This window comes from Vanessa tameamea, chromosome 15 (genome assembly GCF_037043105.1).
Source record: "Vanessa tameamea isolate UH-Manoa-2023 chromosome 15, ilVanTame1 primary haplotype, whole genome shotgun sequence".
Taxonomy (NCBI): Eukaryota; Metazoa; Arthropoda; class Insecta; order Lepidoptera; family Nymphalidae; genus Vanessa; species Vanessa tameamea.
In genome coordinates this window covers 6271500-6296496 of record NC_087323.1, presented here as the reverse complement: position 1 = coordinate 6296496, position 24997 = coordinate 6271500, and the positions used below count along the sequence as shown (strand labels likewise).

The 24997-nt window shown below is 31.7% G+C and overlaps 3 protein-coding genes across 8 annotated transcripts in view; 1 reads left to right on the top strand and 2 right to left on the bottom strand.

The window, feature by feature from the left end:
- LOC113399155 (uncharacterized) overlaps positions 1-24997 on the bottom strand; it is a 180293-nt gene that overhangs the window by 153871 nt on the left and 1425 nt on the right. Inside the window, exon 3 of one of the 2 annotated variants that reach the window (XR_010309357.1) lies at positions 24408-24859. Coding sequence is in view for 1 of the 2 variants with exons in the window: in XM_026638228.2 (XP_026494013.2) it covers positions 24538-24859 (322 nt within the window). In the remaining variant the exon portion in view is untranslated. Of the gene's footprint in view, positions 1-23663; positions 24860-24997 lie in introns of those variants that run through there. The other variant, XM_026638228.2, reaches the window with a different exon arrangement.
- On the bottom strand, positions 395-17116 carry LOC113399152 (nuclear factor related to kappa-B-binding protein). Of its 3 annotated transcripts, none has more exons than XM_026638221.2 (23): positions 16360-17116; positions 15927-16220; positions 15680-15796; positions 14697-15070; positions 14270-14397; positions 13799-14053; positions 13267-13379; positions 12793-12908; positions 12489-12605; positions 11790-11972; positions 11247-11393; positions 11082-11166; positions 10318-10953; positions 9853-9954; positions 9573-9662; positions 6557-6656; positions 6365-6429; positions 5402-6283; positions 4965-5099; positions 4318-4396; positions 4133-4188; positions 3968-4018; positions 395-848 (listed from the first exon to the last, which is right to left on the bottom strand). In XM_026638221.2, the coding sequence occupies exons 1-23, from the start codon at positions 16792-16794 to the stop codon at positions 717-719; spliced, it is 4692 nt and encodes a 1563-aa protein (XP_026494006.1). In that variant the 5' UTR covers positions 16795-17116; the 3' UTR covers positions 395-716. The 3 variants fall into 3 exon arrangements, with proteins under 3 accessions (XP_026494006.1, XP_026494007.1, XP_026494008.1); XM_026638222.2 differs by having other exon boundaries at positions 4318-4393; XM_026638223.2 differs by lacking the exon at positions 3968-4018.
- LOC113399154 (serine/threonine-protein phosphatase PP1-beta catalytic subunit) lies at positions 17785-24520 on the top strand. 3 transcript variants are annotated; one of them, XM_026638226.2, is made up of 8 exons: positions 17834-17924; positions 18332-18397; positions 19044-19175; positions 20333-20548; positions 20791-20982; positions 22463-22614; positions 22693-22827; positions 22920-24520. In XM_026638226.2, the coding sequence occupies exons 1-8, from the start codon at positions 17876-17878 to the stop codon at positions 23016-23018; spliced, it is 1041 nt and encodes a 346-aa protein (XP_026494011.1). In that variant the 5' UTR covers positions 17834-17875; the 3' UTR covers positions 23019-24520. The 3 variants fall into 3 exon arrangements, with proteins under 3 accessions (XP_026494012.1, XP_026494011.1, XP_064073234.1); XM_026638227.2 differs by lacking the exon at positions 18332-18397 and having other exon boundaries at positions 17785-17924; XM_064217164.1 differs by lacking the exons at positions 17834-17924; positions 18332-18397 and adding an exon at positions 18145-18163.

Here is a 24997-nt window from a genome sequence, read left to right as displayed (position 1 = left end):
AAAACTGTATTAAAAATACGTGAGAACTTAACGTTATACTCAGTGTCGAACATTTTAATTTTAAGAGTAACAAAATGTTAGTTGTAATGTGTTAAATACATTAATAATTTATATAAAAACAAATAAACTGTTTAATTTATATTATTGTAGAGAAAAAAAATATATGTAACGCTAACCAAGATAACTATGATCATAATATTTCCATTAAGAAAAATAGTAGGCCAAACAAAAAATAATTTGAATTAAAATTTAAAAACTATTTAACAACTATTTTTATTTTTAGTTTTATTATAACAAATCATTTATAAAAAAAAAATATATTGAGATGTTACAAAATTTAATGTAACTTTAATAATTCCAAAAAAAAAGTTATATTTTTTCTCAACTAATGTCAAATTTAAATACAAAAAATACTGTCAGATAATTTAGTTTCAAACATCATTAATCAACATTTATTGAATGAACGATATTTTCACCGATGGTATAATAAATCAAAATAAAGGTTATACACATTAATGTGTTAGTCACCACATAAAGCCATAGATAATAATCTCATTCTTCATTCTTCTGTTATATATACCAACCAGGCCAACTAGGAAATATTACCAAAATTCTAAAGGAAAGTAAAAACTTGATTTAAAGAAAATTTTACTGTCCATTTCGTTCATTGTTTTTTTTATAAATTTTAACACAAATTACTAAAACATTGGGTATTCCTAGGGTGGCGGGTGAGAGGGCTTCAACAGTCGGGCAAGTACATGTCGGCCGCCCACTAGTTTCAATTGTTGTCCATCCATTAATACACTACGAACACCACTAGACGTCGCAGCTGATGTATTCGTTACGGCCTAAAAGGAAAAATAGTCAATAAAACAATTTGTGATTATACATTTTGATATGTAAAATATATGTATATATATATATATATATATAAATATATATATATAATAATAATAATTATTTTTACGATGTTAGTAGCAATAATATAAAAATGTTTAATGCTTTTTAGTTTCCTAATATTATACACTAATTCTATTTGTTTTATGAAATATATATAACAATTTTTATGTTTGTTTCGATTTAATATACCGGCAATTTTTAGAGGCATATAGGAAAATACATATAAAAACCAATATTACAATAAATAAAAGTAAGTAACCTCAGTAAGGTAGGGGAATAAAAATAAGATATATAACGAACATAACAAGATATGATATAATAGAATGGAAAGGATAATTATTCAGTAAAGCTATTTGGAACTCATGTAAGTTCTATGACCACCCAATGACCACTAGTAACGGATAAAGATGGACGCAAATAACATATGTAAGTATTAAATTTTTGACGTCATCAACGTTCGGCGAATAGAAAAAGCCTTAGAAAATTGTTTATTTTTAAGCTATGTTCGATATTGTTTTAAAAGTTGATTCGACAAGTCCCTATACAATTAAGTACCACTAATAGCATCAAAATTGCTATTGATTGATATTAAAAATAGAACTTTCCCCAAAGTCTGAAAAGTTAATTTATGAATATGTAATAATAATTGAATAAAAACAGTGATGCATATACATGGCATTTCAAATTCAAACGAAGAATACTTTTATTGTAGACAGTTCTTAATCATGAGAAATTTTGAATTACCATTTGTATATTCTCGTATGTTGTATATGTATGTTGAGCGATTTTATACGATTATATATATGTAACTCACACTCTACAGTAGGCATTATATACAGGTTTTCATCATTACACATGAAAAATAGCTCCAAAGAAGGCAAAAGTCGTGAAATCTGCTGTCAATGTATGTCATTAATCTTTTGGGATTCAAACGCAATTTTGCAAATAATAACGAATACTACTACGCTAATCTGTTAGCCATGGCTGGAAATGACCCGAGAATATACCTTTCACCGAGGTGCTTCAGTTCACACCTTCTTTACTATTGGTATCTTTATATGGTAAAATTCAACTAATTGTATTAGGATATGCCTTCGTAAGTGCCTTATTTGCTAGATCTACCGTACCGTTGCAATTAAGCTTAAGCTAAACACTTTTAGAGTGAGAGAAATATGGTATCATCGGACAGTTAATAGGTGATACTCTTTGACCCAGTGCGAAAGGGCACAGTAGGTTAGGTCACACCTCCTGTTCTGTTTGTATTTGGGGAGAAATACAAACAGAACAGGAGTCCGTTCAGCAAAAGTCTTATTCCGTAATAATTTTATAAGTATTCTGTCATATCAAATTACGTAAAAAAATATAAGAATATATATTGCAAAAATACGCCGAAAGTTTTCTTAGTATTACATTGTTTAATATTCTAATTTTTATTCGTAAATAAAAAAAACTAGTAATGTACTATACATTACTAGTTTTTAGTACTATACATTACTAGTTTGTTTCAGAAAAGAAAAGGTAATAATAAAAGTATTACTTATAATAGTTTTCTCCTTTTTTTACGAAGAGCAATTGATGGGGTTTGATACATATGTTTTTAAGTTTTTTCTGTAACAATTACCGAGAAAAAGGAATCAATGTAACTCAAATGAAACCATTTCACGTATCCACGCTTAAAGAGGATACGACGACCTTGTTCTTAAAAAAGTAAATAACTCACAACATAAATCATGTTTATTTATCTTGGCGAGCGGGAAAAATGACGCCCGAAATCAGCTGAACCTGATGATTGAGAGCTGCATTAAAATTCAATGCCAGATTTTTGCAATTTTACGGTTAGTGACCGGCCAAAAACTATAGGCGTGCCAAAATTCGAATTACACAAAGTAGTCGCGTGCTTAGACGGTGCCAATTCGTAGCATTCGTAGCACATGGCAGAGAAATTAGCTTGCCAATGAAAATGTTGCCTCGAAACGATCAATACGTTCCAGTGTTTCGCCTGTACGAAATTGATAATTTATCGATTATTTTTTAATTTATTCTGCATGAAGATCATCAGGGCTACTACTTTATGATATACGATTTTATCATATTTATGATATTTTATCAAGTAAAAAAAAACATTTATCAATGGTTCTTTTTTGACATGACAATTTAATTTACTTCAAAATTTACGAAATTATTATGACATTAAGGAGACGGAAACTTAATGTTACATTTTAATTAATTTCTCGTGTTCATAGAAAGCTTTCTTATAGTTATTTATTTAGTTTAATTTTTTTATCATAATTAAATTAATAAATATGATTGTGCTTATAAAAAGCACAATGCTTTTAATACAAACTCAGATTGTAGCCGCGGTTTTAGAATTAACAAGAAAATTCGATAACTTTCACTAGTTTAATTTGATGGCAACATTTCTAAGTATTACTGTTTAGAAATCGCCTAATAAAGCTTAGCGAATAAACGAAAATATATTATATTTTAACATTATTAGACACTAAAACCCTGATGTTTTTGTGTTCTTATACAACGTCACAGTACGTGTAAATGATATTATGTAATTATAACAAACACTATACAATATAATATCAGGCGCAAAACCTACAGATTTCGCACTGCCAACGCAAGTCATGCTAACATTTGAATATTTCATTAATAAAAATAGATAAATATTTCGTTACTGAGAATTTCTATGTACATTGTCTTCAAGAAATAAAATAACTTACATGACCTTAATTCATTTGCATACAATTAAAAATGTGCGATAGTCAATTAGAATCAAGTTAATCCTTCTTACGTGCTTTCACCGTTACTAAAATAGCAAAACCAGTCCGTGCTCACTTCAATCAAACATATTTTAATTGAGTGCAGTCGGTTATTAATTTTGTGAGTTTCAGTCGTAAACAATCTTTACAAGTGGTATTAATATTTATATAGAATATAAACCTTAGGACTCCCACAACCTTATTTATTTACAAGTCCACTCATGCATATTCTATCAAAACTTCATGCACAAATCACCGAAACTAAAATCACTCGTATGTTTCAAGTTCATGCATATCACCTGTTGTATTTTAATTCCCTGCGGAAGTTTAACCTGGTGTATCGGATTCACCTGCGATAATCATAGTAATAGATATGCATAATTAAGGAACAATGATTAAAAAAAAAACTGAAATCTTTTGAGGAATGAACCAAATTAGATAAAACGCATATATTTAAGATTTACCTGTTGTAACTTCAATACAGGAGCTGATGATGATGAAGTCGTTACCGTTTGCGCTCCTGGAAAGTCAAGATGTCAAATAAAATATGTTATGTATACACGAATAATATTGATCATTGAAACAAACATCAAAATATGATGTATTCATATAATAAGTGCTTTATTTTTATAATATAAGCATAACATACCGATATTACTTAAAACTATAGTTTGTGATGTGGACGTTCCACCGGTCGAAGTCATTCGTATAGCACTTCCATCGCTCTGCTGGAAAATAAAGATATTTAATAAATGTATGTGTGACATAATTATTCGTCTTTCGGAAACCTAAAATGAAATCCTATTATAGACATGGACATAAAATTATTTGTAGGGACGTTTTTTTATCTTTATTGCGGTAAATGCCCTATTTTGTAAAAAGGTGGTCATAACCGTCTTCACATATTGGTACTGTATAAAATATTAACCATTCGATATTCATACATTTGTTTACACTGAATCGTTGAACTACTAGATCGTTTAAGACGCTACAATTGCTCAGGTTTTGAGAAGAAATACTGGGTCGAAACGACTATAATGACATTACAGCGTAGCATAGAACTTTCAAAGCAAAAGCTTGTTTAGGAAATTTTCAGGAGCAGCTCGAAATTTGTAGTCATAGCTTCTTAAAACTTTTTTTTCTCCTCATAGTTGTTATTTGTTTAAATTAAGTAATGTTTATTTTATCCTCTAGGAGACATATTTTACGATTGTAAAATGTTCGTGTCCCAAAGAAAGTACATCTCATTCTAACTATGACGTGACGCTCGCGAGGCTCGGATGGCGGGCCGCCCACCTGCAGGATGATGTTGTGCAGCGGCTTGCCCGAGGCCAGCAGCAGCGGCCGCGCCAGGCGCGTGCCCGGCGACAGCACGCGCACGCCGCGCCCGCGCCCGCGCCCGCGCCCCGCCTCCAGCGAGATCATCTGCGTCTGCGCACACACACACTCGGCTGCAGTCGGCTACGTGCGACTGAGGGCATGGACCTCAGCTCCGTAGAATATTACGACGATTTAGATAATCTCACAAATGGATCATATTTTAAATTTGCTGTAGTCATTTCAGAATATAGTGAGGGGTTATTTTATGTGTTTATTTAATGTGACCAAAGAGTTATTTGATTGTTTTCATTAATAAAATTAAAAATAGGAAAATTATAACCTTTTTTTACACCGTTAATCATATTTTCGTTATGTATATCGAATAGAACACCTAAACTTAAAGTGTAACTTACTTGTGCATTAGTGAGGAGCTTCGCTACTATTGGTTGTGAAGTCTTGTCCCCAGAGTGGGTCCTGACTACTTGCGCTATCGATTTTGGTGTTTGTTGATTCGCTAGTTGTAAAGTTTGTCCACTCGCAAGCTGAAGAGTTTGGCCACTCGTTAACTGTAAAGTCTGCCCGCTAGGTAACTGAACCGTTTGCCCACCGGATAATTGCACAGTTTGACCACCAATTTGAACCGTCTGCGAACCTAATTGTACACTTTGGCCGCTCGGCATTTGCACAGTTTGACCACTTAACTGAACATTCTGACCTAATTGAACAGTTTGCATATTACCACTCGCTAACTGGACAGTCTGGCCACTCGGCAGCTGTACACTCTGAGATGGAAGAACACTTTGACTAGCGACTTGAACACTCTGTCCACTGGGTAGCTTCACCGTGTGACCCGTCAATTGGACGCTTTGACCGGCCAGCTGCACCGTTTGGCCGGCTATCTGGACAGTCTGCCCGGCCAATTGAACCGTGGAAACCGGTATTTGGACCGATTGGTTAATGGGTTTTATAGTAGGAGACGAAGCTTGTGCTCGTGCGTTCTGATTTTTCACTTGAGCCGTCGAGACCGCTCTGACGGCTTGTACGGATTGCGGGGAAGCGAGCTGAACGGTCTGCCCGCTCGGCAGCCGGACGCTATGAGTGGGCAGCTGCAGCGAGGATAGTTGCAGGGTGTGTCCGGAGCTCAACTGAACGGCCTGACCACTAGGAAGGTGGACGGTTTGGTTGGCCGCTAGCTGTACCGTCCGCCCGCCAGCCAACTGTACTGTTCTCGTGCTCATCGATGACGTTACGACTGTCGGTATACTTGACACCACATTCGTAGTACTCGCGGTACTCTGCAATTGAATTTCAGTATGTAAACAAAAAATATGTCAAGAAAATTAAAAGAAAATATAAATATAGTAATATAATCGCACCTGGGCTATTGTAGTTACAGACGTCGTTCCCGGTATGGACGGTCGTTTTTTACTTGATGGTGTACCTGAAATTCCAATTAATGCTTTTGTTTATTAATATTTGCACAAATTATGCAAATTTATAAAATACAATTTTATATCGTTAAAAATGATGTCCATCAATTACTGAATACAACTAGTCATGTTATTTACTTTGTTGCATGAGAGCTCTCGGTGATATAAGAGACTTTCCGGATGACGGCGTGGCTGGACTGAGCACTCTCACGACGCCCCGTCTTGCATTCGGTGTGACCTACACAAAACAATGTTATTTAATAATTTAATATTAATTATTTAAAAACTATAAACAATATAACTATTTCAATATAACTATAACTATTAACTTCAAACAATATCAATACGTTTGAAAGATACAGCTGATTACAAATTGTAATTTTTATTTTTATTTCGCAGTTTAAATCTAGGTGTAAAAATAACTTTATCTTATGTGCATTACAATGCATCTTACCAAGATTGGTATGAAATATATTTACATATATAAGTAAATATAAGTATATAGTTATACTCGTAAGTTACATATAGTTATATTAATTTACAAGAACAACATGTAGTATGCAATATTTGGTTTTAAAAACCAATGTAATATAAATAATAATTAGACGTGATGAACTAGAACTTATATGAACGCGTGAATCTACACTGAAAATAGTTCGTAATAACGAAAACACTTAAGGGGACTACATGAGCTAAATGCAAGTTTTATAATGCAAAAAAGTATATGATCCAATGCAGTAAACCAACTGAAAAAAATATATGATAATCTTGAGGATACATGCTAGTTATTTGTTATTTTGAAAACATAATGTAATTAATTTGGTACGATAGAAAAAAATCGCAAAGTTACCTCTAAAAAAGTCTTTTAATACATAATAACTATACTTATATACATTCAATAATTCTGGTTTTTTGTAAGATTATTCTACAAGCAATATATTACTTAACCTCTGCGTCACTTTTTTAGTAAAATCAATAGATTTTTTTTAAATCAGATATTCTTATTTTCGAACAAAATTCGTACGCATGTGTGCGTAAACGCCGTGTACAGACATTGCCGGCCGAGGCCTGATGCTATATAGACGTGTCGATCTTTTCGTTACGAGCATCATTACGTTACGAGATATTTTTTTGTAATTTTAATTGTAAATTCATGTTTTCTTATAATAAATATTATTCTTTCTTGTAGATAAATATATTAAGTTAAAATAATGTAGTAGTAATTAGGCATTTGTTTTTTATTATATTATTTGTTATAAATTTGAATTGTATAAATATGGGAAATGCGTGAGGAAAACTAAAAAACGTTTATATAAATTAAGCGCCGAACATACATATGAACGATATTAAAAGGTAAGAGTAATTTATTAGTAAACAGTTTTTTTTTATAAATTTTGAATATTGAAAACATCTATTAGAAAAAATGTGCAATCAGTTCGAATAGAATGAGATTTTTCGAGTTGTTATTCAAATATTATGATAGAGTATTTGGTGAAAGTAAGGAAAAAATCAATTGAGAGTGACTACGTTCGATCCCCATGAACTCGAAGCAATTTGATATTTTTCATTAAAATTACTATGGGGCATATTTAGATACATATTTTTTAAATACATACTTTTATAATTAATAAAAATATAATTACTAACATATATTTATTTTTTACAGAATAAAGAAAGTCGAAAACAATAACACGGAAGCTATTTATATTGCGAAAGAGTTTAATTTTATCGATTTTGTTTATAATAGGAATTAAAGTTGAAAAATGAACTAATATTAATAATTTAAAAAAAAGTAAAGTCGTAACAAAAAAAAAATGTAATTGTTGTGAACCATAGAACTACAATATTTAGAAGTGTCATTTGTACGTAATTCAAAAATTGTAATTTTTAGTAATGTCCGCCATATTGGATTGAATATGGAAGCAATTCATGAATCGTGGATTGTCATCGAGACTAAATATGTGTGCCAACTTTCAGCTCCATAGCTTCAATGGAAGTGGGTGTAATATTGATTGCAAGATTCCAGGACATACGTACATACATTCATACATACAAGTGAAATAAAATAAAATATTTTAATAAAAAAATTAACACTAAATATTTTTTTTTTTTGTAGTACCAAATCTAAATATTTTAAGTTTAATTAAATCAGTTTTATATTTTAATCATTTTCGAATAACAGTCAAAAGTAATACAAATAATTCTAATATCCTATCTATTTTTCTGAGATTTATAATTAAACCTAGTATGATTAACCTAGTTAACCAATGATTCAACCAAACCGACTCGACGACATTTTTTTCTTGTAAATATTTAGATTTTTTTTTTTAAATTGAATATATATATTTTTTTTCTTTGTGAACCGATATTAATAAAACGAACAAACACTACGCTATATGTTACCCCACGGTTACTACACTACAGGTTTCGAACACTTACGATTTTATTATATAAATAGATTATCAAACTTTTATAAAATGTTAAAAATTAGTATGTTTTAATATTTAGTATAAGAACTAATTGTGGTATAATAATATAAATAAAAGAAAAAAAAGGTTAAAACTAACTGTCTATTTTATTGTGTACAAAATATAAATAAAAATATTGTAAGTTTAATTGAATCAGTTTTTTTTTATAATCATTTGTTAACTAACATCGAAAGAAATAAAAATAATTCTGTTGTCCTATCTATTTTTTATGAGATTTATGATTGATCTTACTTCGCTCGATTTGGCGCCATCTATTAGAATATTTGGGCGTGACCTCGTTACTTCGCTTAACCCTTAGTTCACGGGCTTGCCGTTTTTGTCGATTTTGTAAGTGTGTGCGTGCGATTCTCAAGGGCACTTAGCTCTTGTAGTCCTCTTAAGAAGTATTATTCCTTAAGATCCCACTTAAGAAGGATCATTAGACTTAATTGAGACTAATCATTTTACAATATAACTTAAATGTACTACCCAACAATACAATGAATAGATTAGCATTATATTAATTGCTATGCATACTGCAAAGAACATTACTGAAACTGCAATCGCATAGCACGCACATTACAGACCAAATAATGTCCTCCTTAATTACAAATCTTTTTTTATTTTTCCTCGTTTTTTTTATATACTATTTAAATACAAAAAAATGATTAATAGAACAAACTAACCTGTGTTTGAGGGCAAACGGTGATATTTGGAGTTGATACGGATTGAACAGAAGGTGGCCTTATTAGAAGCGACCGTGTTACTTGCGTTAGCTGAAAATGTTTGAAAAATCAATTATTACACATTTACTGATAAATGTCCTACGAAATTTAAGAAACTTATTTTTAAATATTCTTTATTCAAGTAGGTTCATAAATGTGTTTTTAATTTAAATGATAAGCAACCACTTATATATTATTGTTATATTTGACCAAAATATTTCAAACTAAATTTGCTAACTACCTTAGCTGATTGATTCATGGCATTTTGGTGAATTGATGCTGTTGGATTTGGTAGTACAGTCGTCACTGAAGGCGTTTGTTGAACTGATATATTCATTGATACCTAAAAGACAAAGTATCGTAATACAATAATCGCATATTTAAATTCTCTGTATTAATAAGAAAATTATCTCTATGAAAATTACTTTTGTCGAAAATAGGTAATTCGACTGGCAAACGCCCATAGATATTGGCACTCTAAGAAGTATTTACCATCCCTTACAAAGTCATTGCGCCACCAGCCTAGGGAACTAAGTTATGTTCTTTGTGCCTATAAATATACAAACTCACTCACCCATAAAACCGGAACATAACAAAACTAATTATTGTTGTTGGGCGTTAGAATATATTAATGGGCGTTTCTTTTGCACGTAACCACTAAGTACTCAAAAAGGCTACTTCGAAAATTACACTTTATATTACTTACCGGTGCTTGTGAGGTTTCAACTTTCATGGATTTTTGTTTCATAAGCGGTGAGCGTTGTGGGGTGACCACTATCGAAGGCATGGAAGTCGACATTTGTGTCAGTATCGACTCACTATTCTGCTTCGTAAGTGGCGGAACGTTTTGTTTCACAGTTTGTACTACAATGCTTTGTTTATTCTGTATTTGCTTCGGCGATTGTACACCTTGCTTTACCAGTTTCGTTTGAATCACACTCTGCTTCGATACAGTTTGCTTCGTCAGCGCCGGCATCGATTTCGAAGTTAATAAACTCGTTTGTTTTTGATTTGTTTGGGCAATCGTCTTTGGCACAGATTTTGGCGTTGCGTTCACTTGGCTGACTTTAGCCTGAGGTTTCGTTTGGATCAATGAGGGTAGTTTCGCTTGCGCAGTATTTTTTGGCGTTACTGGTTTCGATTTCTGAGGTGTCGCTACCAGCTTTCCTTTTGCCTTGCTTACAGGGATCTGTTTGTGGTTGGTGGCTTGCGTTGCTTGCATTAACAGTTGAGCAGACGACAAATGTGGTAGGGCTGGCGGTGCCCCACTATCGTCGACGTCAACGTCACTATCTGAAGCATTTTCTGCCATTTCTTCTGTGTTGTTAACATCTAAATCCATCTGAATAAACAAGGAAAATTTGCACATAGCATAATTGTAGTAATATACAAATATCAAAATCATGTTTTTGTTGCATGTTTAGAAAGAACACAGTAAATTAAATAATAGAAAAATAATAAAATTCGCACCTGCATTTGTGGAGAGTTAGCAGAGAGAGCAGCTGCATTGGCCTTATTTCGTCCTCGAGCATTTTTAGCATAATCTTCTTCACTCCTGAAAAATATTTATAGTTTAATTATAAATGTTTATATATTATATTAATATTTTTTAATTTAGTAGCAAATGTTACCTACTTATGTCTATGCAAATATGTCCAGAGAGCACTCCTCTGGTCGAACTTAACAATAGGGTCTCGCTTGACGGTCAACAAACGCTCCAGTGCGCTAGCCACGGCACTCGACAGGGCCTGCTCGCTACACGGGACAATCCATTGTGACATCCTGAAAAATATTATCGATAAGATAAGTTCGAGTATTATATTTTATTTTTGTTACTTCTTCTACGTCCCTTAATTTAAGTCGAGTTTACCTTCATAAAAATGTTATTGTTGGCAATGCCTATAATACTAACGATATTAGCTCACTACTGTCGTAGTTTTAAATTAAATTATGGCGATAGTGATTCTTATATCAATAAATAAATAAATAATTTCCAACCAAACGGCACACTTTTTAACTAACAAAAACTAGTGGCGATTTTTCAAACACAACTGCAGTACATCGAGATGGTATTATTTATCTTCAGTTCGAGTTCTGTTAAAATCGAGCCTCGAAACACTAACACGGAAAACTGCGTCGCAACTCGACGTCATAAGGAGCAAACACCGGCGGGCTCACCTCAGCAGCGTGACGATGTCGCGGCGCGAGCCCTCCCCGTTGGGCAGGCGCGCCAGCGCGTCGCGCAGCAGCGGCAGGAAGGCGGCGGCGCGCGGGCGCTGCGGCGTCAGCAGCGCGCCGCCCGCCGCGCCCGCGCCCGCGCCCCCGCGCGGCCCCGTCGCCGGGCCCACGGCCGCCCGGTACCTGTCGCCAGCCCGCACTTAGTTCTCGCTCACGCGACGCCCTTACTAGCAGAAACGCAGCTTTACCCGCACGACATTTATAAAGCTTTATATGTCACCAACCTTAATCTCCATTTTAACTCCTTGAATAAAAAAAGTAGCCCATGTCCTTGCCCGGAACTAGAACTACCAACATCCTAAATTTCATCCAAATCGACTCAGTGATTTAAGTGTGAAGAAGTAACAGACGGAGTTACTTTCACATTTATAATATTAAGTAGGGATTAATTGATTACATTAATATTAATCTGACTCAACAGAAAAAAATATATCGTACGAGACAGTAAAAACTACTTTTATGCTTTCCACATATATGATATATGTAGGAGACGGTCATTTACGGTAGATACGGGAGACCAGGTGTCCGGCACTAGCATTTAATAAAATTGGTTTTTTTTTGTATTGATCTCTCCGACATAGATATACGAGTATCTTATTAAAATTCAGTAAATTCTGTTATTACAAAAACGATACGAACCCGTATTGCACAAAAGTGAATGGCTTTGAAGCGGAAGCGTAGCGACGTCGCTCTTGCGTTCGAAACTCGGCTATCTCCGCGGTGGTCGGTTGCCGTACTACCCAGGATGTTGGATATCTAGAAAATAAAGAATCAATACAGCAGACTATTAATTTATTATAATGTGCTAAAATTATGCAATACCTTATTACATAAAAACCTTAATAGTAATGGAAGTCATTTTTACCTTTTAAAAAATTCAGAACCTAAATTATGTTTAATTGAAATTAAACCAAACAGTTTAGTTTTTAAGTATGTAAATTACCTTGGCGGCGGGGGTTCCGTGCTAGGTGGGGATGGAGACGCCGCCCGCAGCCATCGCTCGCACAGACGACCCAATATGGCATCGCAGTCTCTACCCGCACCAATCCATTGATACATCTGTCATTCATTTATTTTATATAAAAATTAATAGAATAAAGATTACCATTTATTTATAAATATAATTATTTTTTAAGTATAGTGTGCTGAAAGTCCTAGTCTATAACGAGCACATTTATTAATAATTGCCATTGAAACTTGAGATATTAATTGTGTGCATGTAAGTGCCCAAAGTTGTGAAATTTTGTTTTTAACCATACATACAAAGAAAAATACTACAATTCTCAGATCACTCAAACAATTCATCAGTGATTAATTTTCCAGTGTTAACATGACCACATATCACATCACCATTGGGTGACCCATTTACTCATCTAACTTCCTAAAATAAAAATAAAATACAAATACAGAAAGTAACCTGTGTGTCTGCCATATATTGCAAATACGGGACAAAATCATCTGGATGTGGTCCTCTCTCCCCAGCAAGAAAATCCAACGCAGAATTTAATTCTGCACACCAGTCGTCTGATACTGAAACATTGATTAGGAGTATATTAAACAATAATAATTAGACTGATTATACTATCTATTACACAATTATGCGACCTTACCAAAAAATTTGCAAGCAAATCACGTCACTGAACTGATAATCTATATCATATTTTACTTTCAAATGTCAATTTTATAGTCAGACCAGTTACTCATAATAAAAATTAATACAGAAAGTGTACATTTTTATTCCTTCACAATTTTGAAGAGATACTAAATAAACTTAGTGACTTACAATCACCACAATAAAACTATTAAGTTTATTTCAATCCGACGTAATTTATAACTTAATATTATTTTGAAATACCAAAATAAAAACAGAATTAAAAGTTAAATGTCATAGCATAAAAATTGACATTTCTTATATTTAAAACCACTTTATGAATTATACTTATACTTACAACTGTACCATGTGTTTAGTGGTGCAATAGGAGATCTCATAACTGCTGAACATCTTGCATGTAACTGTTGTTTGGAGGCTCTATGGGCAGCGCGAGCAGGAAACAAGGCACGTACGAGTGATAGAAAATTTGCATGTGTTGTTTCCGTCAATGCTTCATCTGCTTCTAAGAGTGTCTCTTCTGTTTCATTCGATGTATCAGCTTGCAGAACTTCTCCAGAGTCATCAGCTAGTTCTACTGGGAGGGCCATCATGTCTACAAATGTTTTACAATTTGTCATAATAAAATATACTAATACTATGATAGAAACTAAGTTTCTGTGTACATCTTTAAGTAACAGTAATATATATTGTAATATAATCATAGTTGTGATATTATTAACAGAAAAAGTAGTTTCTAAAAAACAATTATTTTATAAAATATCTATCTATAAATAAAAATCATTTATACTAAATACTATTTTTAACTCACCAATCCCATCTAAATCTTCTAACTTAATAGGCACTGGTTGGTTTATTTTAGAAGAATTTTGTAAAGAATTGATATCTTGAGGCTCTTGTTTTATTGTTCTTTCTAAATCATTTTCATGGCTATTTGCACTAAAAATAAAAAATAAAATACAGACTCTAACATAGTTTTGTAATAATTATAAAATCTTGTATAAGATAAATAAACAAGTTTGACCTTGAATTGACATGACATCATTGGTGAGATGTAAAGTAATCTACAGTATGTATTATACAAAAAGTGGTGATTGTATTTTTAAAAAAGAATATTTTAGTTAAGAACTGTTTATAGGGCCTATTAAACCTCAGATTTACATATTGTATATCATGGTATATGTAAATCTAAGGTTTGTTTATATTTACTCCTGCCCTTGGAATATAGAGAAACATACCTAATATCAGAAACTTCTTGCTTAATCTCAACATGATCTAATAATCTCTTAGTTGGCTTTGGACTTGTTACAGGGTCTAAAAATGATGAGCTCTCAGAGTCTGATTCTTCACGTTCACATTTTATTTTTATATTAGGAAGAAGAGGCTTATTTTCAACAGCATCTTGCTCCTCTTTGAATTTTTTTAAGGGAGCTTTAACATCTTGTGTTTTCTGTTTTTGATATGCTTCTTTTTTAGCACCTTTTCTTAGTTTTTGAATTGGTGATTCTGTTTTCTGCCCACCAAACATTAGTTTTTTCGTTCCATTCATCAGAGCTACTCTCTGTTTAATGTCTTCTAATGTAATACCTGTAGTATTCAGTTCTGGATGATTCTGTAATAAACAGATATATATATTGTAGTCGCTTGGCTGGGTAGTACAGGTAAATAAGGATTTTATCGGGAGATATTTATTAACAAATGTGATAGTGTATGTGGTAATGTATAGTTCTACAAGCCTCACATATGTTTTCATGCTTTTATTTAAATATATCAAAATATTTCTTTTGCTCCTGTAACTGTAGAAATAATCAGAGATATTGGAATTTAAAATTTGAAAGAGTAAAAGGCAATATTTAACAACATAAAAATAAACAAAGTGATATTAAGCTACAGTTTTATAATTATTACTGTTATTTAACATATTCCGTGCCATTGTTGTATTTTCCTTAGATATTTTGAAGACCTAACTAACTATGTTTCTAAAAATATGAAACACAAACTCACTATATAGATTAAGTTTATCCTGTAACTATAATAATTAAAATACAAAAATTATTTGTAACATTGAACATTGTCATTCTTTGATGAATCTAGAAAAGACAAACGAACAACTTACTATGTCATAAAATTTACTCCATATTTAAAGTGCTAAAAAAGTATTTAAAAGTAGTTCTCTAGGTTTTTTTATGTCATTTTTTAAATAAAAGTGTTAGAAGCAAACCTCTCTATATTGCCTCCTTGCTCTGTGGGTAGCCAGGACATTCTTTAAGCAGTCTAATGAAGCTGGGTGGGATGGATCAGTAATTCCAAGTGTACCAGATACATTAGTATCTCCAATCTAAAACAGTTTTAAAAATGTAGATTACAATTTATCTTTAGGTTCTTTAAAAAATTTATATATTGTAATAATATTTCAATAAAATGAATCAGCTATTTTATATTTTTATATAATTATTATTATGATTTACCTGTCCAGAATGCATAGTTTTTCTTTTTTTGAAAGTATTCTCTGGGGGGCCTTCAGGATAATTTTCATCTTCTGATTCTTCCCCTCCAACCTCACTCCAGATTGCTGCTAATTCTTCAAAATATCTTTGTCTTGCTCTAACATACATTGGTTTATAATTATTTCTGGGAGATGGTTTTGGTGGCAAAGTTGGGAGGAATGGTACAGGCCCGGGAGGCAGAGCTTTTGCAGCAGCTAGCAATCTTTCACGTGATATTAGTACTTCTGGTAACATTTTGGCATAATATGATTTAGTCTGTAAAGTAAAATAAAACTGATAAGCAAAGAGATTTATTGTTTGTATAACTTTTAGGTGGTCAATCTTTAATTTGATAATATATTGTGTATAACAAAATAATAAACAATGTAAATGTAAGTTAAGTCAAATTAAGTACCTTATGTTTTTGTTGTTTAGCTCGTGCTTTCATCAAAAATTTTCTCATTCTGGCAATATCTGGCCTATAGTTTCCTTGTCTGAGATTACCAAAGAACTGGTTTAGGGGAGATTTGAAATGAAATGGTTCAAAATTAAACAACATTTTTATAGTTGTCTCCTTTTCCTCTTCATCATTTTCGGGAAAGGTAGGCAGAAACTCCTTTAGATACTCCTTATGTTTATCCTCCAAACTGTCCCAAGTTTTCATTGAGAAGAACTCTTTAAAAATCGAATAATCTTCACAGAGCTCCTGTGGAAGTTCCAAGGTATGCCCCAAGATACGTACTGGTTCAGTGACTTCCTCATCACATTCGGAACTTCCACTAGAACTATCTGATGAACTACTGCTACTCTCACTACTATAACTGTTTTCACTCTCGACTTTTTCCTCCATCACTTAACAATATAGAGGAAGTAAAAATTCTTACAAGTCTCCGTAATGATCATTTACCGTTTATCACGCGTCGATTAAGTGATTTTCCATCCACTATGTTAATATTTCGCGTTGTTTTGTTCCCGATGTTTACGAAAAACCGAATCCGTAATATACCATTATCCAACAAAGAGCCATGGAGTTTTTTAAATAGCCGTCAAGTCTTGTCTAAAATAAAATACAACGCACACGCCAATCTGTACAATTTCATACATACTATGCGCCAGAACGGCACATTGCGATGAGAAAATAGCTTGACAACCCAGAACAGCGACATTTTGCCTTTTCAAAATAGAATTTTAAAACAAAACATACGTTGTCTATGGCTTACTATAGTATAATCTACTACCTTTCGACAGATTATTTTATCAATAAAAATGTTATACATTTAAATCTTTCTGTGTAAAAACTTAAATTTTTTAAACCAATGTTATGGAAATGATTTCATTGTTATATTACTATGTTATGAAAGCATTTTTTTCTATATTTACTTAAATATTTTTAAGATTAAATCCCAAAGGATGGGTGAAGGAATTATGATATTAAACTATTAGTATGATTAAAATAAAATTCATTTTGATGGTTTAGTGTTGTACATAATTGTACATGTATAGTTAATGTTTTATTAAGCATTTGATTAAAATAGTTTTTTCTTACTATATTAGTATTATATTTACTCTACTCATCCGTCTCGCAAAATATATTATTTTTAGTAGTTAATTAGTTATCAATGGTCCCGTTGTTTTTATTATATCGTTTTAGTAAAATTATGTACTAATCGTCCAACTGAATTTTTATTATTAATGAAATGTGAAGATCAAATCTTAACTACTGATTTTATTATTAATAATAGTCCAATAATTTAACTTAATTGAAAATAAGTTGTAATATCATCCAATCATTTCATAATTTTGTTTAAAGGTAAAATATTTTTTTCATTTTATGTTAGTACGATTAACTAAGCGTGTCGCTTCGATGGTACGGTAGGTTCTGAAGATTTTGACTTTTATTTTGACATTAAATAAATCGTGGTGTAGTAAATATGGCTGACGAACTCAATGTTGACAGTCTAATTCACAGACTTTTAGAAGGTAAAGTACAGTAAATTCCTTTATTTTTACTACATTGTGATTCCGCACCTCTAAAAGTATTGTAGCAACCAATATTTCAATCTACATTTCGCTTATAGTTGCGTAATTATCGTTGAGTGTATAGGTATAGAAACGTCTAACTCATAAATAAATCGATTATCCTCAATTCTTATCTGAATCTAATATTGAAGTCCATGCTCAAAAGCATTGTAGACAGCTATTTTCGTCTTAACAATAAGGTGTGTTGTAAAATCTTTGATGACTCCCGAACGACGTAGTGTGTATTTAAAGATGACAGATTCTGCATCGAAGAATTTCATGGGCTTATTGTTATGCTTTGTTCGCATTGTATATTACTTTACTTGTTAATTTCACTTTATCATGCTGCTTTTTATGGGTTACATCAGTATACAGGCTGCAACAAGAAACAGCGCGACGAAAAGGGAAATTCAAAGACATCTTTTCAGGAGAATGTATGGTTACCTCCAAAATTCTATTTTCCGTATTGAGCTAGATTTTATAATTTTTTTATTGCTCTTGTTTCTATCTTTCAATTGGAATCCCCTGGTTCGAGTCTCACTTCACTTACATCATGTCATGTGATATTTGGGTTTAATTCCTCGGTCAACATATTATTTCCAATGTCTTGATATATACCTATCATTTCAATACATAAACCAATAAAATATCGAATTTGTATATTACTATTTCACAATTACTGTACATATTGGCACTTCATATCTCATTTTGTACTTTCGCAAATAAGAAGATTATTTTTATATTATTTTCATTTGATCTCTAAAAATACATTGCATTTGTCCTAATATAGTAAACCAATTTAAGATAATATAGCCCCTGATTTTGACACCAAATGTTATAAGTAATGCTATATTTAGCATGCTTCGTCATTTGCTAATTATTAGAAGGTTATGTTGTTCTTAAGTGTTTGTTGTTTATTATATTTATGTGATATTGTATAATAACTGAATAAAATGTTCTTAAGGCAACAATTGCTTAATATACTATTTCAAACATTGCATAACTTGCATTTTTATGTGTTGCTTATGGAAAAATATTAACCCATTTTAAAAATATAGTTCTATCATATCTTTGTCGTAGTTCGAGGATGCCGTCCTGGAAAGACAGTGCAGATGTCAGAGTCAGAGGTAAAAGGCCTCTGCACCAAGTCTCGGGAGATATTCCTACAGCAGCCGATATTACTGGAGTTAGAGGCACCGCTCAAAATTTGTGGTAATTTTGATTTTTATTTCTTAATAAGTTTTTATATAATTAACATAGTAACTTTTATTACTTATTTTCAAATCTGATACAGACTTTCAAATACAATGACTATGTCATTAGTTTTAACATTATAATAATATACTTATTTTATTTTTATAAATTTATATTTATTATATATAGTAGAAAGGTAAAAAGCATTCCTGTAAATGCTACATTGGTTAAAGAGCAGTTACACTCATATCTTATTCCAATTGTATGCTTTTGTTTTATTAATGTAACTATATTCTTGATGACTAATTAACATTGTCACAAACTAGTGATGTGGTTGTAGGTTGATTTCCTACTACTCATAATAATTTATATTTGTCTTACTGGTGTTTATGTATGTGAAACTATTTATTTTAATATAGAGCTTGTAATAATACATAAATATATTTGTGTTAAATAAATTTCTGAATCACTCAAGATTCTACTCAAGGTCCTAAAATTTTTTATTTATTAACTTAATATTACTGGTACCCTGATTAAAAAAGCATAATCATAATATGAAGTGTCAATAGCTCAAAGTTTTATGGGCCTCCTAGAGAAGTAAAAAATCACGGGATCAATCCTGACCCCTTGGGATAAGGTCATATCCACTTCTAACACAAGTGATAAGCTTAAAAGTAGTTGTAAATAGGAATATTAGTAATTCCTTATTTAATTTGTGGCATTGCTATATTCTTTATTTAAATATCTATTTATCATTCTTGTTAATAATAATATGTAGAAAATTAGAAATATTTTATTATTGACATATTATTGATAGATTTTTTGATGGCAAAACTTCTGAATATTTTATCAATTTCCTTAATGTTTGGATATCTCTTAAAAAATTATAATGATACACTATTGTGGTTTAACCTAATCATTATAATGAATCAATGAGATCATTGATATTATAAATATATTTTCTATTTATATACATTGATTAATAAATAACACATAATATGAATATTTCCAAAGACAAAAGTGATTAATGTAATTTATTAACTCACGACACGAGTCCTCTTTTATTAAAATGTCAGTACACTAAAGTATTTATATATCCCATACTAACTATTACTACTACTATTATTATGTATATAATGAACAATACTTTGTGTAATATCAAATATTACTTTCAGGTGATATACACGGTCAGTACACAGACTTGCTGCGTCTATTCGAATATGGCGGCTTTCCGCCAGAAGCCAACTATCTATTTTTGGGTGATTATGTGGATCGTGGCAAGCAATCTCTCGAAACCATATGCCTCTTGCTTGCTTATAAAATCAAGTATCCCGAAAATTTCTTTCTGTTGCGAGGCAACCACGAATGCGCGAGTATAAATCGTATTTATGGTAAACTATTATTAATTATTTCAACGAATCTAAACGACTACAAGTAACTAAGTGTGCACATAGCTAGACTTTGTATACAACATTTTTGAAGCTATTTTACAACGTGCCTCAAATAACGATCCACATTAAGAAACGACCTTGAGTTTAATGCTAGCAAGTTTTAGTTAGTTACTTGTAGCCTTGGATCTAAAAACAGATAGTTTAAACTTCTTGATCTTTTAACCTTTAAATAATTTCACCAGGGTTCTATGATGAATGTAAACGTCGATACAATATAAAGTTATGGAAGACGTTCACTGATTGCTTTAATTGCCTTCCGATTGCCGCCATTATCGATGAAAAGATATTCTGCTGTCACGGCGGTCTCTCACCAGATTTGCAGGGTATGGAGCAGATAAGACGGATAATGAGACCGACAGATGTTCCTGATACAGGTGAATTATCATGTAACCTATATTAAAAAATTAGGGTAAGTTTTCTTTGTAATACCTAACTGAAAAAACTACTGAACCAATGTGCATAAAGTTTATACCAGATGCAGTTCGTTTCGGAGAAGGTTTTAGTATAATAATATTTTATTAGATAATAATCTGTGCAATTTCAGCCGCTTTAAATTTAGAACATAGAATTCTTGTGATTAATAACTAGTCTATTGCTAGTTTATATTTGGTCCAGACTAAATCATTTTCTAAAACAGATTTAACACGGCGTTGTATCGTTATTTTTAGGTAATGAAATCGAACGACCACAGGTGTGGTTTTCAGATCTTTTATACCTTAAATTCAAATAAACATATTACATTTAATCTATATGATAAACAAATTTTATTTAGATTAATTTTCAATAGTCGTTAATGCACAAACTACTTTATAATTAATATATAGAAGTTTCTTCACTATCATAATCGAAATTTAATTATTTGTTAACAATAGAACTCATTAATAATAAGTTAGATTTTTATCTGCTGTTATTTCTTCTCTGATCAAGTAAAATGGATGCAGAACGTGAGTGTTAATTTAAATTCAACTCATAGTTAGCACTACTGAGTTTTCATGAGAGTGATTGGTGTTTAGAATTTACTTCGTATCCGGTGGTGATGCTCACGAGATAAGATTATCTCGTTATCATACTCGGATGAGAAAGATAACATTTTGACAACTGTGTGTCCATAAATCGGTACTGGTAGTGTTGGAGTGAGCTACAGAAAATCTCCTTAATAGAAACGAAAGAATATATCCTCAATGGAACATTTACAGACATTGCTTTTCGCTTTTCATAGACCTATTTAAATAGAATACATTTTCAAATTATTTTATTCAATACTAGTTGTCGCACGCGGCTTTGATCGCGTTTCAGCAGTTTAGGTGTTAGGCAAAAAAAAACATCAAATGTTGTGGTTCAGTAATTTGGCCGTAAAGGATCAACAGATAGACAGAAATACTTTCGCATTTATAATATTAGTATAGATAATAATATAAGCAATTCACTTTCTTATTCGATTGTTCACTTTGTTCGAAATAGAAGATTTACACTTAATTATTGATTATTTACTAAAGTCCAAGTAATAACGAGGTACCGGCGGAAAAAATATAATCCGGATCTGAGAAAAACCGGCAAACGAAACTCAGAGATTCCTTAGACTACTAATACTGCGCCTATAATGTATCTAAATTAAGGAAACCAGTAATTAAAACTATAACCTATCAAAATGTTAAAGATCTGTCTGTCTGATCTAATCAATCGGAAAAGCAGTTTTTGCATTATATTAAAAAAAAAAACATAAACAAACATCTCATTTCTTTTTCTTTAAGAAATCATGCAGTTGTATTTATTCCTTTTATCTTCGTTTTATTTTATGTATTCAACCTTACGATGTATCTTTTGTTCTTTATAACAATAAATCACTGTTTTTAGGTTTGCTCTGCGATCTGCTATGGTCAGATCCAGATAAGGATGTGCAAGGATGGGGCGAGAACGATCGTGGTGTATCATTTACTTTTGGTCCTGATGTTGTCAGCAAATTTCTTAATCGCCATGATTTGGATTTGATTTGTAGAGCTCATCAGGTAAAAAAGTACTTATTTATTAAGTACTTAAGGATGTAATATTTGTACAGTTATATTTCTAATACAACTTTTATTCAGGTCGTAGAAGATGGATATGAGTTCTTTGCCAAGCGGCAGCTAGTTACGCTGTTCTCTGCACCAAATTATTGCGGAGAGTTTGACAATGCTGGCGGTATGATGTCTGTGGACGAAACACTAATGTGCTCTTTTCAGGTATGGTAAATCAGAGACACTTGAGTTAATATATTTTTTAAAACAATTTTTCTTAATGTCCTTTATACATAATATGTTATTACTTTAAATAGATACTAAAGCCATCCGAGAAAAAAGCGAAGTACCAATATAATGGTATTAACAGCGGAAGACCAGCCACGCCTCAAAGATCGCCTCCCAAGAAGAAATAACTGACATTTGGAATCCAGTGTGCTGCACAGTGAGAAGGATGCTACAAATAATTTAATTGTATCGAGTATAGTAATAACTATGTTTCATCTGGTCATTGGACAGAGCCGAATGGGATGCTGTGTATTGTTAAAAATTATTTATCGATTATTGCTTGTGCCTTCTTATTTTTAATTTTACTTTAAATATGAGTGATATTAATTTATGACTTTAGTTTACAGAGGTTTTGTGTGAATTGCTGGTAGATTTATTCGGCGATGTCTCATGACCTGCTTCTTCGATCCCTGAAATATGGCAGCCATTCATATCCTTGTTGTTTTTTGACTTATTGATATTATAGAAAAATTATTTCGTTAATATAGATGTTAAAGAAGGTGAGCTATCTTAAGATGCGGGCATTGGACATGAGCGTCATAATATTGAATAGTTTTGAAGTTGTAGTGGATCGAAAGCACCATTGCTTTGTTTATTCTGTAACTAATGTGCCTATAATTGTAAATTATATATAGGTCTTGGTATAAGCGACGAAAATTGGTTAAATTGAAAATTATAGTTCTTTTCTTGTAAATTTTTATTAAATTATTAGACGAAAATGTTTTCAAAAAACAAATCGTCCTTTTTTAATTTACCACCTTTTCGTACCAATATATTTTTATTTAGTTATTTTGTGGAACTGGCCTAAGACATATAAACCTTTGCCGTGTAGCTAATAAGAGTTCTTTTCAATCTAAGAACTCCATTGCAAGTTACACTTTTTGGAGTTAGCTGAAGTCCCAGTGAAATTTTCGTTTATTTTCCACACAGTATTATTCTAACAAATAAGTAGATGTTTCAAAATTATTGGCAGATTGGCGTGATCTCCCTACTGAGGCTTTAACTTCAAATATTGTATTAAGTCTCGAAATCAATTGAAATGACGGTAGAAGCGGTAGTCCTCGCAACAATAGTGCAATTGCTATATTATTATAATTATATGAAATATTAAAAATTATATGCAGGTTTTGCATTGTACAATTTTATTTTTTAGCTATGTTAACAATGTCAAATAATATTCATTAATAAATATTACTATTTAAAGTAAGAGCTTTATTTTTGTTTCATTTTTTTTTTAAACAAAATATTGTAAATTTTTTATGGTAATAACGTAAAAATTCTGTATATTGCAAAGATTGTTCTTTAATTAAATTTTTTCATGATTCTTCACTTTCAAACATTATCCAATTTCTAGTGTGTAGAGTCCGTATTGCTTTTCCATGATTAGAATCTTCACTTTGCTCATTTGTGAAAATTAAAATAATGCTACTAGCTAATTCAAAATTATATGTTGCAAATTAGATTTTGTGATTTTCTGTCTGTCACACTTACATGATAATCTCTATTTTCACCTATACTGTAAAAGATAGTTTCAGAGTAAATTCAGTTTGAATTATCTAGATAATATGAAGTTTTGTTGTACTTTCTCTGTGTACAATTTTTTGAAATATAAATTTTAATCAATGATCTATTGTATTCTGTTTCATTCTATTCATCTTCCAACTCTTTTTGAGACCAACTTATATCATGAACATCAACCATGTTAGGTACGAGTAATTCTGCTAGTTTTCCATGATTTTTCATTTTTTCATTTATGTTAGTAATTATTTCTTCATTTTTCTTTTGGTACTTTTGAATGTCCATCTGCAATGCTTTTAAGTAACCTCTTTTTGCAGTGACGGTTTTTTTGAGTCTGCCAGCTCTGGCTTCATATTCTTTTGCTAAAGACTCCAGTAATATCTTCTGTTTACGTAAATTAGCAACATCCGAAGCTCTAAGTTGACTTTTGACATCATTGTATTTTGGTCTCCTAAAACCAATATGAAAAAGAAATCAAGACATATTTTTTCAATCAATATCTACTAAAATGGTATTTAAAATAGGTAAAAATATGGATAAATAAGCCATCTAATGGTAAATGATCACCAACACAGTCTATTCCAATCGA